This window comes from Schistocerca gregaria, chromosome X, assembly GCF_023897955.1.
Source record: "Schistocerca gregaria isolate iqSchGreg1 chromosome X, iqSchGreg1.2, whole genome shotgun sequence".
NCBI classification, from domain to species: Eukaryota; Metazoa; Arthropoda; class Insecta; order Orthoptera; family Acrididae; genus Schistocerca; species Schistocerca gregaria.
Window position 1 is genome coordinate 702,733,100 of NC_064931.1, and position 16,510 is coordinate 702,749,609.

At 43.3% G+C, this 16,510-nt stretch overlaps 1 protein-coding gene across 1 annotated transcript in view; it reads left to right on the plus strand.

The window, feature by feature from the left end:
• LOC126298286 (zinc finger protein squeeze-like) overlaps positions 1-16,510 on the plus strand; it is a 346,884-nt gene that overhangs the window by 233,745 nt on the left and 96,629 nt on the right. The window contains exon 6 of the mRNA XM_049989585.1: positions 10,820-11,058. Within this exon, the coding sequence (XP_049845542.1) occupies positions 10,820-11,058 (239 nt within the window). The remainder of the gene's footprint in view (positions 1-10,819; positions 11,059-16,510) is intronic.

Genomic DNA, 16,510 nt, shown 5'->3' on the forward strand with positions numbered 1-16,510 from the left:
AATAGTAGAACCTAACGAACGTAGACGCACGATAGCCGATTTCCCAGTCGAACACAGTTCAACAATTCGCAGTACTTCGCTATGCGAGTAACATGACGCTACTTACAGTTCCGGTTACAATTAAATAAGAATTATTATCGAACTGAGAGAAGCTAGAACTTTTAACAGGGTTGGTTGACATTTCGCACGCCGGAAAGAAAAGTGACACAGCTCAACAACGCAGTACTTCAGAAAACACGACTTTAAAAATGAATTCTACGAAACTAAAACAGTATAAGCTTATTTTAAATTTCAAGAATGTATTGTTGGCAGTAAATTCGATTATATTTTTTTCGTGCAAGTTGTGGCACTTCACACGTATTTTTCAGTGACAAATTAAAAATTGCCGTTTGTCGACAAGTGTCATTTTTGTTGCCGGGGTGCGATTTATTTAGTTGCTACCTGTTGAATTTCAGTGCCATTACGTTTTCCGGCTATAGTAAGGCTACGTTCGTGAGGGGCGGAAGCTATATTCGATGGGTTTTCCTTACCGAATGGCTCATACATATTTATTGGTCTCTGTAGGCGGATGTCTTCGCTCCTTTAAACAAAGTTATGGATCTGTGTGGATTAGCGTAGCAGTTTTCCCGTTCGCCATACAAGTTGTTAGGCCTCCGTTAAGTGCGGCAGGAAACAGGTGTAAAGGATTTCCTTAGCACGTTTTGCTGGAGGCCTGCATAAATCGAATGTTAGCTCTCCGAGTCTACTTCACAGTGATGGCTTCGCAACAATGGCACTAACAGCTCTCTGTGTCGTTTATTCCTCGAGCGTCCCGGGACACGAATGCTATTTGTACTGCAATTATCAAATACGCAAATTTCTGCCCTGTCAAAGCAATTTACTTGGTTCACCGTTGCGACACCTTCTTGTGTGAACACGCTATTCTGTTTCACACACAAGTGTCTCAGCGTCAAACGGCAGTGACATCTACATCTACACACATACTCCGTAAGCGAAGGTAACTTTGCACCAATATTTGCAATTTACTGTCCTGTTACATTCACAAATTTCCACGTAAGACAAACAGAGCATTTCTGTAACAATGTTGTGTGGGATTTACTGACCTGTTACAATCCTGACAGCGCATCTCTCTACACCTTCCATGACTGCTGTAATACGCTGGAACAGTATTCAAGAAATGGTCGCATGGTCGCACTGTCGTGTTGTATGCGAAGTGACTTACTAGAACTGGTCAGACTAGCTTCTGAGAAGTGTTTCCAGACCTCAGCTACCGATTTTCGATTCTGAACACATCGATTTGTAAACTTGTTGTAGTTTATGTCCAAACAGTACCGCAGTATTTTCGAACAGTTCGAATGCCGACGCACTTGTTCATGACGTCTGACTATATAGTGATACGTATCAGTTGGTTTAGAAGAAACCAGACAATTGCGAGTAGAACTCGAGGTCTGACGGTTCCGCACCGATTAAATTATGTATTTCGACGGTTCATTTATAGGTCCTGACAAGTGAGTTTGCGAGTATCAAAATAGGAAACACAAATGGCCGTATCTTTTGATTACATTGACTTAATTTTTTACACGGCTAAGGGACCGTAGACCCTAGAATTTACATTCAACTTGATCCCTCTACCGATTCCTGAGAGACAGACTACAAAGTGAGTCTACAAGGCTTCCGTTTTGAACGACAGAGGCACAGAATCCTAAAAAAGACATATTTTGTCAATGAAATAGTACCATATGTTGACCTTTTACATGAGGGGCTTAAATATATTGTTACTTAATACACCAACTTCGTTTAAATTGGCTACATACACACACAAATAAATTCTAAGTTTGCCTAGGGTGCAAAATTCATGTCCTTATATTTTGTGAGTGTCTAATCGTTTATATTCAATGCACCAAATCGGAAAATGAAACTTCTTTCGCCTTCTTACCATTATGTTGATAGCAATTAATGTTTACCGCTCGGAAAACGAAAAAAAATACTGTAAAACCAATGTGCACTCAATAGATACGTGGTACCATTCCTTTTAAATGCAAGCAACTTTTAGTCAAGTTTATGTAGGTTATGTAACCTATTATACAGCCACTAAATGAGTTTATTACCTTAAAAATCAGAAGGAAAAAACAGAAAAAGTTCCCATTTCGGTTCGATGAGGAACGATTTGGAGTTTAACGTCCGATCTTAAACTAGTACATTTTTTTGTTTCTTTCATCAATCTAAAACGTACTCTTGAAAATATTTTAATGTAGATTTGAAAATATACTTACTGCGAATATATAGCTCCAATGACGTGAATTTTCACTCCTATAAAATATAAGTAAAACGTGTTAACATTCTTCCGTTAATGACTGAAACTAACGGAAAACATGTCACAGATGTAACATCTAACAAGCTATTGCAAAGATGTTAGTTCAGTATCGATTCCAGAAGCTATGTTTTCTTCAGACTGTTAGAAATAGACTTAATTTTGTAAATTAGTTTAGTCCTTTTTCCTGGCGATCCAAGAACTCCGCATATTGCGTTTATCGTGTCATTAGATGCTTTCAAAAACTGCGACCGAATTTTCGTGCGTAAATTTTTAAATTCACACATATGTAATTTAATTGTTGTCCAGAGGTGTCAATATGGTTAGCTTCCGGCGATTTGTCGAAATGGTTCAGGCTGTTTAGTTTTTGAGCACACGTGGAAGAGCTCGAGGAGTTTACGTCACAGCTGGGGAAATTTCGGGCTCGGCCGGAGTTTTGGATCGCGATCTCTAATGGTACTAGCGCCACGACGAATCTTAGCGCGTAATTTATTCTGGCGGTTGTGATCATCATTTAGTATGAGAACTCTTATTGAGAAACTGTTCAAATACAACAGGTGTTCGTGCTGTATTAGAACTGAATGCTATTTATTTCTGTGTTTTTTCTCGAAATTGTCTAAAAACTTGTTGTTGCATCTAGATCGTAATTTATCGCGTACTGCTTGCTCTTCGCGACGCGCGAGTGAAAGTAACGTCACTGTTCAGCCATGCTTGATGAGTGTCGAGCTCTGCGACGTACCAAGGAATTTCGGCTCCCTAAGACCGCGAGTTTCATTTTTTCCTCATACAGGCAAAATGCATCCATGAAACGCGTGCCGCACCTTCTACCTCTATCGACAATATAGTGTGCAGGACTGCATCTATAACGTACATAATTTATGCCACTATTTTCTTTTTTAGATTTTATGTTATGAATTAGTGGATGTTTGATCTCGTTGTTCCATGTGTACGATGTCCCCCCCCCCCCAAAAAAAAAACAACAAACTAGTTATTTAACTAAGAAGGCAGATACGAAACTGTCTTTCTTCACCAACAATTTATTCATCCATTCAGTCAATGCCAGACAGAGAGCATTTGCACGTTGAGTGTGTGTCCATGAATGTATTTCGGAAATGTAAGGAGTTCTAGAGGACCTGTTTGCATTTCTTGCACCTCTGTTTTTCAGACCCAGATAGAAGCGTATTTTTATCACGAACTACTTTTTTCTTTCACAATAAAATCAATCATTTGTTGAATTTATTGTGTGTTAGTTTAGTTCATTAGCGGACTAATAGTGCCTCACTTAAATATGGAGTGACTCGTTTCACCGCCGGCCGAGATGGCCAAGCGGTTCTAAGCACCACAGTCTGGAACCGCGCGACCGCTACGGTCGCAGGTTCGAATCCTGCCTCGGGCATGGATGTGTGTGATGTCCTTAGGTTAGTTAGATTTAAGTAGTTCTAGGTTCTATGTGACTGATGACCTCAGACATTAAGTCCCATAGTGCTCAGAGCCATTTGAACCATTTTTGAACTCATTTCACCCATTCTAAATTAGGTAACCTTTTTTGTCACAATTATGGTTCACGTAGGTACTGAGGAAGCAAGTTCACACCCGAGACCATATCTTTTACTGCATGTGGCAGAGGAAAACTATGCGCCTAAATGGGATAGCTGTTTTCACGAGTAGTAAATGCAAAGTATTGACGGACTAAAATCTTTAACTTGCCACTGGCTTTTCTTATTTCAAGTTGAAACCTCGTGTCGTTCGAAGAGCTGTATTGTAGCACAACGTGTAACGGCAAGCGGGACCGGGGTACTCAGCAGTACACGTCCCCCACTCTGTTTTATCCCTTAACGTCCTAGGTGCGGTCTCAGAGACCGCTAGCATTTATTGTTAATCTGTTGCTAATGGATAGAGGTGGAGAAGGGGATTACAGCGTTGTCTAGTTGTTCTTTTCCGAAGCTGCCGTGGTTTCCTTTGTCAGTAGCCACTTGAACGTGATGTGGATCGATGCTATTACTGCTTCTTTCGTGCTAGCAGTCTCTGGGACTTTGCTTTATGAATTTAGTAGCCAGGTCTTCGTCTACTGTTCGTGTTACAGACCCTGACTCCGAGGGTACGGTTGTAAATGGTTTGAGGACAGTTTAGGAAGTGTTGGATCAGATAGTAACAGCTGAGTTGAAAGTGAACATAATTCAGAATCGGAACAGTGTGAAAGTGAAGACGAATTAATTTTACCACCTGTGAATGAAACAAGGGACCAGACTGATGAGGATAGAAGGATAGGGACTGAACTTGTAGCTCAACATTCTGCTAGAAATATATTTGGTCAAAACAAAAAAAAAAAGGTTCAAATGGCTCTGAGCACTATGGGACTCAACTTCTGAAGTCATCAGTCCCCTAGAACTTGGAACTACTTAAACCTAACTAACCTAAGGGCATCACACACATCCATGTCCGAGGCAGGATTCGAACCTGCGACCGTAGCGGTCGCGCGGTTCCAGACTGTAGCGCCTAGAACCGCTCGGCCACCCCGGCCGGCTGATCAATACCAATATCGCTCGTCGTGAAAGCGATCTGTTGTTCAGCAGCACAACATCATTCGTTTGCTGACAGCGCAGCCACCTGCTCAAGTAGGTAATAAACTCAATCCTCTTACTATCTGGAATTTGATTATGACTGAAGATATTTCGGGTATTCTACTGAAATAGACCAGCGTCAAAATAAACAAAGAAAAGCCTGAAAATGATAAAAATGTTTGGTATGATGCTGATTTATGTGAACTAAAAGCATTTTTCGCTTTACTGTTTTATTCGCTTATTTTCAAATTCAGCATATAAGATTACAAATCATAATATGCCACAGATAGTACTGGACATGATATATTTTGGTGCGTTATATCCAAAAACCACTTTCGTGTACTCCTAACATGCTTGATATCGATGACCCTGCAATTCATACTGAATGCAAGCAAAAGGATCCTTTGTCTCCACTGTCAGAAATTTTTACAAAATTTATTGATAGCTGTCAAATGTTGTACAACGTTGGAGAATGCACATGTATCGATGAAATGCTGGTATCATTTCGTGGCAAATGCAGATTCAAAATGTACGTGCCGAATAAACCGTGCAAGCATGCCTCGAAAGTCATGTGCCTTGCCGATGCTCGCACTGGTTATCTGTGCATATGTTTACACAGAAGGGATTCCGATTGAAAAAAAAATCTAAGCTCAGTAGAAAAAAAAGTTCCATAAAGCAACTCAGACTGTGATTATATTAGCTAAACCAACTGAACAGACTAACCGCAACATTACTGCAGATAAGTGGTTTAGCTCAATCGAGTTAGCAACATGTCTCAGATCGAGAGGACTAACGTACGTGGAAACATTGAAAGGCCGGCCGCTGTGACAGAGCGATTCTAGGCGCTTCAGTCTGGAACCGCGCGACCGCTACGGTCGCAGGTTCGAATCCTGCCTCGGGCATGGATGTGTGTGATGTCCTTAGGTTAGTTAGGTTTAAGTAGTTCTGAGTTCTAGAGGACTATGACCTCAGATGTTGAGTCTCATAGTGCTCAGAGCGATTTGAACCATTTGAACATTGAAAAATTTAAAAAATAAAAGAGTAATACCAGAAGAATTCTTACCTATGAGAAGAAGCAAGGAAGTCAGTTCTTCAATGTATGCATTCATGCATGATCTAACTCTAGTTTCATTTATGCCGAAAAAGAGTATAGTAGTGCCCCTAATATCGTCTGTGCACCATGATGAATGTAAAGATGGTGATGGAGGAAACCATACATAATACATCATACTAAAATGACAGTAAAGATGGTGCAGATGCCCTAAATGAGAAGTGTGCCGAGCATTCCTCTGCACGACGTGCCCCATGATGGCCAATGGCATCGTTTTTCCTCATGTTGGACCTAAGTGGGGTAAATACCTTTGTCCTTCATTACACTAATAAAGACACTACCCAAATCAACCGCTTTAAGTTTTTGAAGAAGCTTGCATACACATAGGTGATACCACAAATGGAAAAGCGAGTCAACTACTCTCACATACGTTGTGAACTTCGTGCATCCATTCGTAGCAGAACCAGGAGCAGAAGTCGTCGTAGAACGACTGGAAAAACGCAAGACATGCTCCACCTATGACCCAAAAAAGAAAAGGAAGTGTTGTTATGTTTGCCATTGTAAGCAGCAGTCTGCCTTGAATACTGTACAAAAATTGGCAGAGTGTGGAAAGAAAGCTTCTGAGACGGAAACTAAACTCCAAAGAAGTACTAGTACAATTTTTATTTTTTTATGTTGCATTGGAGATTCTTATGTTTTTGTTATATCTTTCCGTACGAGCTCTGATTTCCCTTATTTTATCGTGGTGATCGTTCCTCCGTATTTACGCCGATGTCAACAAAATATTTTCGCATTCGGAGGAGAAAGTTGGTGATTAGAATTTCGTGAGAAGATTTCGTCACAACGAAAGACGCCTTTCTTTTAATGATTTACAGCCCAAATCCTGTATCATTTCTGTGACACTCTCTCCCATATTTCGCGATAATACAAAACGTGCTGCCTTTCTTTGAACTTTTTCAATGAACTCCGTCAGTCCTATCTGGTAAGGATCCCACACCGCGAAGCAGTATTCTAAAAGAGGACAGACAAGCATAGTGTAGGCAGTCTCCTTAGTAGGTCTGTTGCATTTTCTAAGTGTCCTGCCAATAAAACGCAGTCTTTGGTTAGCCTTCCCCACAACATTTTCTATGTGTTCCTTCCAATTTAAGTTGTTCGTAATTGTAATACGGGGCGTCAGTCGTGCTTGGGTAGCTCAGTTGGTAGAGCACTTTCCCGCGAAAGGCAAAGTTCCCGAGTTCGAGTCTCGGTCCGGCACACAGTTTTAATCTGCCAGGAAGTTTCGTAATACCTAGGTATTTAGTTGAATTAACGGCTCTTAGATTAGACTGATTTATCGTATAACCGAAGTTAAACGAGTTCCTTTTAGCACTCATGTGGATGACCTCACACTTTTCGTTATTTAGGGTCAACTGCCACTTTTCGCAACATTCCGATATGTCTTCTAAATCCTTTTGCAGTTTGTTTTGACCTTCTGATGACTTTATTAGTCGATAAACGACAGCGTCATCTGCAAACAACCGAAGACGGCTGCTCAGATTGTCTCTCAAATCGTTTATATAGATAACGAAGAGCAAAGGGCCTATAACACTACCTTGGGAAATGCCAGAAATCACTTCTGTTTTACTAGAGGACTCTCCATCAATTACTACGAACTGTGACCTCTCTGACAGGAAATCACAAATCCAGTCACATAACTGAGACAATATTCCATAAGCAAGCAATTTCACTACGAGCCGCTTGTGTGCTACTGAGGAAAATGAACGATTTACCTAATTCAAAGAAGTTTCTCGATGAATACTTCGCCGCCTAAGTGATACAAGGAACGGGAAAAAGTAGGATGTAAGGTCCTTTTGACGACGAAGTCATTAATTGGGACAAGTTCCGAATGTGGAAGAATGGAAACTCAATGTTTTATTTCTATTTTTTTATTTTTTATTTAAAAATAACTGTTGCGGCACTCAGCACACATTACTTAGAAATGCAACGGAAAACATAATTTGGAAACTCAATGTTTTATTTCTATTTTTTTATTTAAAAATAACTGTTGCGGCACTCAGCACACATTATTTAGAAATGCAACGGAAAACATAATTTGGATGACCGGACTGGGATTTTAAACCCTCTGCATTCTAGCGTAAAAGCTATACGTCAACTTACTACGTCATAGCGTGAGACGAATGGCTGCAAGCTGTTAGAGATTTCACTGAGCGTCAGACAAATAGGACATTTCCTCTTTTAGGAACGTGTCTGCCGCTTCTAGTGCGAACAGGCTATACGTGTGAGTGCAACGGAGTTGGTGCTTACTGTCGACACAAGCGAGACGTTATTACGCGCACACTCTTTAAGGGGCGCGGAACAACCTCGCGAACGGATCATGAGCCGCTTGGGGAAAAACTGACACAGACAGCTTTGCCTTTATTTAGGATACACACTGCATAGCCGAGGTGGGATACGGTGAAATGTGTATTCTTAAAAATGTAGCTAAACCGAGGTACAACACACAACATTATGATCTGAGTAATGTTCTCGTCAGTCGCGCATTCAGGGTTCGATTTTGGGAGGAGGGGGGGGGGGGGGGGGAGGAGAGAGATCAGTTGGTTAATGTCACTCTACCCCTCCGTCACTCCTAACGAAACTTCCGTCACTCCTGCTTCTACAATGCGTACGATTTTTGATAATAACGTCACTACAAAATATAAAATCTTTTAATATATTAATAACAATTGTATATTTATAATGAAATGTATAAAAAATTTAATGTAATAATAATAATAGTAATAATAGTAATTGGTTTACATTAGTTAACTGGAGCAGCGTTTGAAAATAATTCGTCAAAAATTTGAAAACTACTTATATAATGCAGTTGATTTGAGATCTACAGCAACAACAAAATGTCTGAAAACTTTCACAACGCCATAATCTACACGGTATAATATCGTAGTGTCCACTTAGCATTATCGACATTGAGAACGTACGCTACCTAATCAGAAGTATCCAGACACCCTAGGTAATGCGTAACTAACCGCTAGATGTCACGAGGAAGTATCGCGTTGTCAGCAGAGTGACAGTAACACCAGGAGAGCTCACGACTTCCACCCAGCGCTATTCACTAGATATCACCTGAGAAACAAATCGATCAGGGACATTCAACCCTTCAAAAGCAGCCCAAGTCGACTTTAGCTGATGTGACTACTGAGTGGAAATACAAAAGAACAACCACAGCTAAATTGAGACCAGACGATCATCACGTACTGACGGACAGGGGTCGTCGAGTACTGCATAGGGCGGTTGTGAAAGTTCACACGAATTCTGAGGAAGGTGGTGGTGGGAAGTTCCTGTGGGACGAAACTGCTGAGGTCATCGGTCCCTAAGCTTACACACTACTTAATCTAACTAACTTACGTTAAGGACAAGACACACATCCATGCCCGAGGGAGCACTCTAACCTCTGACTGGGGGAGCCGCGCGAACCGTGGTAAGGCGCCCTTGACCGCGCGGCAACCCCGCGCGGCTTCTGAGGAAGGAATCACTTGAGAGTTCCAAAGAGCTCTCAGCAGTAAAGCTAGCACAATGACTCTACACAGGAAGTTAGAAAGAATGGGGTACCACGGTCGAACACCTCTTCGTAAGCCACAAATTTGTGTAGTCTGCTAAGCGAGCTCTCAGGTGGTGTAACGAGTGATTTGGAGTGATGGATCATGCCATATCCCGAAGCAATCCGATGGAAGTGTTTGGGTTCGGCGAATGGTTGCGCAGTGAAGTACGATGGAGATTGTCTAACGGTACGGGGCCGGCCGCGGTGGTCTCGCGGTTCTAGGCGCGCAGTCCGGAACCGTGCGACTGCTACGGTCGCAGGTTCGAATCCTGCCTCGAGCATGGATGTGTGTGATGTCCTTAGGTTAGTTAGGTTTAAGTAGTTCTAAGTTCTAGGGGACTGATGACCACAGCAGTTGAGTCCCATAGTGCTCATAGCCATTTGAACCACTTTTTTAACGGTACGGGGTTGTTTTTCGTGGTTAGAGTATGATTCCCTCATTGCGCTTAATAAAACGCTAAATGCGGAAGGATATGAACATATTTTGCATCTTTGTGTGCAGAGTATGTAGAGAAACAGTTCGGAGGCGACGGTTGTTTGTACCAACAGGACAAAGCACTACATGGTAAAGCAGCAGCTGTGAGGCAATGGTTTGTGGACAATAATATTCCTGAGACGGATTGGCCAGCCAAAGGTCCTGACCTGAACCCAGTGGAACACGCCAGCATCCACCATCACTACTTTCTCTGGTTACGTCTCTCGACGAAGAATGGTTTCACTTTCCTGGACAGACACTGATACCCCTTTCTGGAAGTGTCCTCGATAGATGATGATGATGATGTTTGGATTGTGGGACGTACAAATTCCCAACATTTTCTCATTTCAATCTTGCCACTTGCATGAATGATGATGAAATGATGAGGACAACACAAACACCCAGTCATCACGAGGCAGGTTCTTCAAAAGAGATCGAGCCGTATTTAGGTGAAGGGTGTCCTGATACTTTTGTTCAGATAGTGTACTGTCTACCGCGTAAATGAGTCGAACGCTGTTTCCTTCAGTCGTTTGTGCCTCAGTTCTCAAAGTCGGTCTTTCCGTGTTGCCTTACTCAACTTGTTGTGATTTGCTGTTTCTGGCTGTGGATTTGTTATTGATAGCAGGTACGGTCAGGCTGTGGAATGTTCCCTGCAGTCCTTCCACGTGGGCAGGCACTCACGCGACTGGAACTAATCCTGTGTTAAATTTTGCGGCATTTACAAGGCACTTAAGTTTTCATTCTGTTTTATTTTCCGTAGGTTTAGAAAATGATCGACTTAGATATATAAAAGACTTAGTGTAGCGTAACGCGTGTGTCGGCGCAGGCGGAGGCGGCGGCGCCGAGGACCAGCAGCTGGGCGGCGCGCTGGCGGCGCGCTCCTCCAGCTCCAGCAGCTGCGCCTCGCCGCCCACGCACGCGCACCCGCACGCGCACGCCGGCGCCGCCCCCGCGCCGCCGGCTGCCATGCTCGTCGTGCCGCAGCCCATCAACGCCTCCAAGCAGGCGCCCGCCACCAACGGCGGACCGCCCCCGCGCAAGTACCAGTGCAAGATGTGTCCTCAGGTAAGCCCAGACCTCAATTTCCTCTTGCAGAATCAACCTCAACGCACGTTTCTGGCCCTTTCGGGTTCTGGATGCTCGGGACTAACTTCCTATTTTTTTTTTCTCCCCGAGACCGGACTTGTGTTGGGGGGCTGAAAGCGGCGATATCAGCGCTCTTGTGCTTTCGAACAAATTAAATGAAATCTGCATAATATACGTCAATAGGAATAAAAACTACGGTCTTAAGCTCGATGAGATGTTTGCGATGTGTGGGTCTTGAACCCTGTAAGGATGGTGGTGCTGTGGCCTCCTGCTAACAGTTGCTAGCTGAGGGATTTAGATGCACAGAAAGTGGCACGAGAAAAGGTGTGGGATAAGTATTGGCAAGAGCCTAGGGAGAGGCTGTTGGAGGTAGGGGATGGAAGGAACACAGAGGCGTACAACGAGGCGAAACGAAGAGGACTCCCGAAGACACGAAATGGCGCACATGAGGGGCCTGCGCTACCGAAAGTGCAAATTAAATGCCACGTGAAACTCTGTCTGTTCATAATCTCTATATAGCAGGTACCAGTGCTCGAGGTCAACATTTTGAGTACTTTAATTGATTGTCATAATAAAGAAGACAAGAACTGTGCCAGAGTTACGTGTTTATTTGCAACAGGACAGATGTTTATAGGACCTCTCCTTGCATCAAGTCTCACAAATGTTGTGTCACTGAAGTCCTCTTCAAAACTCTCCTTCCAATGCCACATAAAAAGTACACAGTTTGTTTGTTTCATACTCCACGGATCATTTGCACGGTAGATCGTAATATTGTGAAATAAGTCAGTTTACATTCACATCGCAAATTACGGGGGGCGTTCAGTAAATAATGCAACACATTTTTTCTGAAACTAGTCTAGGGTTTTCACGATTTCAATACAACGTACTGTTCCCCACTGCTTTGGCTGCAAAACCGTATTTTTCAAAATTATCTCTGTTCAGTGCGACTGCCTTACGTCACCTCACTGCGAGGGTCCCCCGCGGTACCACTCTACTGGTCGACGTCATGCAGCAGTAACCTCCCCGTCATCGACGTACTGCCTCCTGCGTAGTGCAGCATTCATCAGGCCAAACACGAACAAGTCGGAAAGCGCGAGATGCGGGCTGTAGGGCGGATGACGAATAACAGTCCAGTGAAGTTTTGTGACCCCCTCTCGGATGCGCAGACTGGTGTCAGGCCTTGCGTTGTCATGCAGAAGAAGAAATTGGTTTGCTTTTATTTGTGACGAAGAACACGCTGAAGTCGGTTCTTCAATTTCCTGAGTGTAGCACAATAGACTTCAGAGTTGATCGTTGCACCGTGAGGGAGGGCAGCAAACAGAATAACCTTCAGAGTCCCAGAAGACAATCACCATGACTTTGCCGTCTGAGGGTGCGGCTCTGAACTTTCTCTTTGGAGGAGACGTGGTGTGGTGCCACTCCATGGACTGCAGTCTTGTTTCCGGTTCCAAGTGATGAACCCACGTTTCATCGCTTCTCACGATGTTCGTCAAAAAAAATGTTGCAATCATCCTCATAACCCGCAAGCAACTCTGCAAAGGTGTTCCTTCGTTGCTCTTTATCGTCTTCTGTTAGGCACCGAGGCATCAGCGGGCACCCACCTTTGAGTACTCCAACTGCTGGACGAGTGTCAGTACTACCAACAGAGACGCCCACCTGAGCAGCGAGGTGTTTGATTGTGACCCGTCGAGCACTTCGAATAAGAGTCTACGCACGCATCAACAATCCAGGCGTGAAAGCTGTTTGCGCCGGCTAGCACGCGGCGCACCGGATAGGTTTATGCGATCTTCTTGCGACGATGACAGACGCTTGGTCCAACGGCTCACCGTGCTTTTGTTCACTCATAGGTCTCCCTAGACATTCTGTAAGTGGCTATGAATATTTGAGATTCTCTGGTTTTCCGCCAAAACGAACTCAATGACACTTTTCTAATTGGAACGTACCTTCGTTACAGACGCCGATTTGAAAGCTACGTCTAGCGCCGCCACATATCGGAACTTCATGAAACTATAGGGCCTGAAACGGGAATAGTCCTTGATGCCCGACAACAAATTCCGCGTTTTCGCAACCGAAAATGGCCGATAATAATGTGCTTGGTAAACTCCCTTCGCAATTTGTAAATATAGCTACATGCTGATCATTTACACTAAAGCTCCAAAGCAAATGGTATAGGCATGCGGATTCAAATACAGAGATACATAAACAGGCAGATTACGGCAGTGCAGTCGGTAACGCCTACATAAGACAACAAGTTCAAATGGCTCTGAGCACTATGGGACTTAACATCTGAGGTCATCAGTCCCCTAGAACTTAAAACTACCTAAACCTAACTAACCCAAGGTTATCACACACATCCATGCCCGAGGCAGGATTTGAACCTGCGACCGTAGCGGTCTCGCGGTTCGAGACTGAAGCGCCTAGACAACAGGGGTCTGGCGCAGTTGTTAGATCTGTTACTGCAGCTACAATGGCAGGTTATCAAGAATTAATTGAGTTTGAATGTGGCATTATAGTCGGCGCACGACCGGTTGGACACAGAATCTCCGAAATAGCGATGAAGTGGGGATTTGCTCGTACAACAGTTCCACGAGTGTAGCGTGAATATCAGGAATCCGGCAAAACATCAAATCTTCGGCATCGGTGAGGCTGGAAAAAGATCCTGCAAGAACGGGACCACCGACGACTGAAGAAAATCGTTCAACGTGACAGAAGTGTAACCCTTCCGAAAATTGCTGCAGATTTCAATGCCATCAATAAGTGGCAGCGTGCGAACCATTCAACGAAACTCCATCGATACTGGCTTTCGGGGCCCAAAGCCCACTCGTGTACCCTGGATGACTGCACGCACAAAGCTTTACGACTCGCCTGGGCCCGTCAACACCGACACTGGACTGTTGATGACTGGACACATATTGCCTGGTCGGACGAGTCTAGTTTCAAATTGTATCGAGCGGATGGATGTGTACAGGTATGGAGACAGCCTCATGAATCCATGGACCCTGCATGCCAGCATGGGACTGTTCAAGCTGGTGGAGACTATTTAATGGTGTGGGGTGCGTGCAGTTGGAGTGGTAAGTGACCCCTGATACGTTTAGATGCGACTCTGACAGGTGACACGTACGTAAGAATCCTGTATGATTACCTGCATCCATTCATGTCCATTGTGCATTCTGACGGACTTGGACAATTCCAGCAGGACAATGCGACACCCACACATCCAGAACTGCTACAGAGTGGCTGCAGGAACACTCTTCTGAGTTTAAACACTTCCGCTGGCCACCAAACTCCCTAGACAAGAACATTATTCAGCATGCCTTGCAACGTGCTGTTCAGAAGAGATCTCGACCCCCTCGACTCTTACGGATTTATTGACAGCCCTGCAGGAATGATGGTGTCAGTTCCCTGCAGCACTACTTCAGACATTAGTTGAGTCCATGCCACGTCGTATTGCGACACTTCTGTGTGCTCGCGGGGTCCTACACGATATTAGGCAGGTGTACTAGTTTCTTTGGCTCTTCAGTGTATAAATTTTATTTATTTATTTATTATTATTATTGTTATTATTATCATCAAATATACAGATATGGGTTAGTAATTCCTACCCACCGCCTGTAGCACATTACAGTAATTTAAATTCTTCTACGGAATAGGAGCTGTCAAGGCGAAAATTTTTCAGTTTGTTTTCTAATTTTGCTTTGCTGTCTGTCATACAGTTTATAGCACTGCGTAAGTTATCAAAAAAATTATTGTGGCATTGTGTACCCCCTTTTGCCCTGAAGACTCTAATTCTCACGAGTAAGAAAGGCTAAGAATTTTGAAGTTTCCGCCCTATTAATTATTTCCTCGCCATGTGTTCACTTATCAGTGGTTAGTACCCCTAGTTGTACAGAACTAAATATGTTGTGTCTTTTTAGAAATGAGAGTGATCAATTCTCATAGAACCAGTCAATGATACTTTTAAGGATATTGTTTACCATTTCTTCTCTTTCTGTATGTGTGCTCGGATTGAGTACAATATTAGTGTCATCTGCAAAAGTAACTAATTTTTCTTGTTGTATATTAGACGGAAGATCGTTTACATATACAAGGAACAAGCGTGGACCTATGTCTGAGCTTTGGGGACCCCTATACGTGGTTCCTCCCCAGTCAAAATAATGTCTCCCGACTACATTGATTGAATTACTAAGTACAACATTTTGCATTCTTTTGGTTAGATATGACAGTGTCCACTGGTTGACTATACCACCAATCCCATAAAACTTCAGGTCATCTAAGACAGTGGTTCTCAGTCTTTCTTAGACCATTACCTCTGAGTGCAATCAGACATCAGCTACTACCTCCTCTGCCATCTGTCGCCGCCCCTGCCGCACAAATCACCAACTTCAGCACCTAACTAAACTGTTCAATGAAAGAATTCCTTGGGATACTTTTGTTTTTAATATGATGAAACATGAATGATTTTTAGGTTGTGCGCGTGCGTATGTGTGTGTGTGTGTGTGTGTGTGTGTGTGTGTGTGTGTGTGTGTGAAAATGAATGAAGAAAGAACTCGTGGTGCATCGCAAGTGTTACTCACAACTCGTCCCCAGATAAGTAAGGTCACTATCCCCATGAGACTAGACACTTGTTACAAAACATACATCCCCTGTCCTACTACTCTCCATTGAGACACTTGCTTGACCTGCACGCTGCAACACCATTTAAAATCAAATAGGTTCACATGTGTGCACTATACTTACTGTTTGTAAATTACTTAATTGCTGCACTCCTTGTTTCTGAACAGGCAGAAATTTGACGACTTCAGGCTGTGAATGCTTTGTGTCTAACCACTCTAACAATAATAATAAGTATTATTATATGTACAGCATTATAATAACTCTTATGTAGTTACTGCTGTGTCGTGTTGTCAATTAATTCATTTATCTGTCTCGAAATCAGTAATGAAACAATTTCTGGACTACTGCAGTTACCAGGATGAGATTTTCACTCTGCAGCGGAGTGTGCGCTGATATGAAACTTCCTGGCAGATTAAAACCGTGTGCCGGACCGAGACTCGAACTCGGGATCTTTGCCTTTCGCGGGCAAGTGCTCTACCACCTGAGCTACCCAAGCACCGCTGACGACCCCTCCTTATAGCTTCAATTCTGTCAGTACCTCGTCTCCTGAGACGACTGACAATGCCAGTGTACATTTCGCGCCATTTGTAGTCTTCGGTGTGTTTCTTCTACTAACCTAAATTGCTAGCAATAACGTTCACAATAATTCCTTTTATTGTAGCGTACGAACAACAATTACTGATCTCCTAGCACCCTGACAGAGTTATACGACAACAGGTTTGGCTTCATAACTTTTGGCTCAGTCGTTTCCTTATCTCAAAATCATACACTTGCCTTCCGTGTTATCTCTGAAGTTCGTATCAACATCGCGGAAACA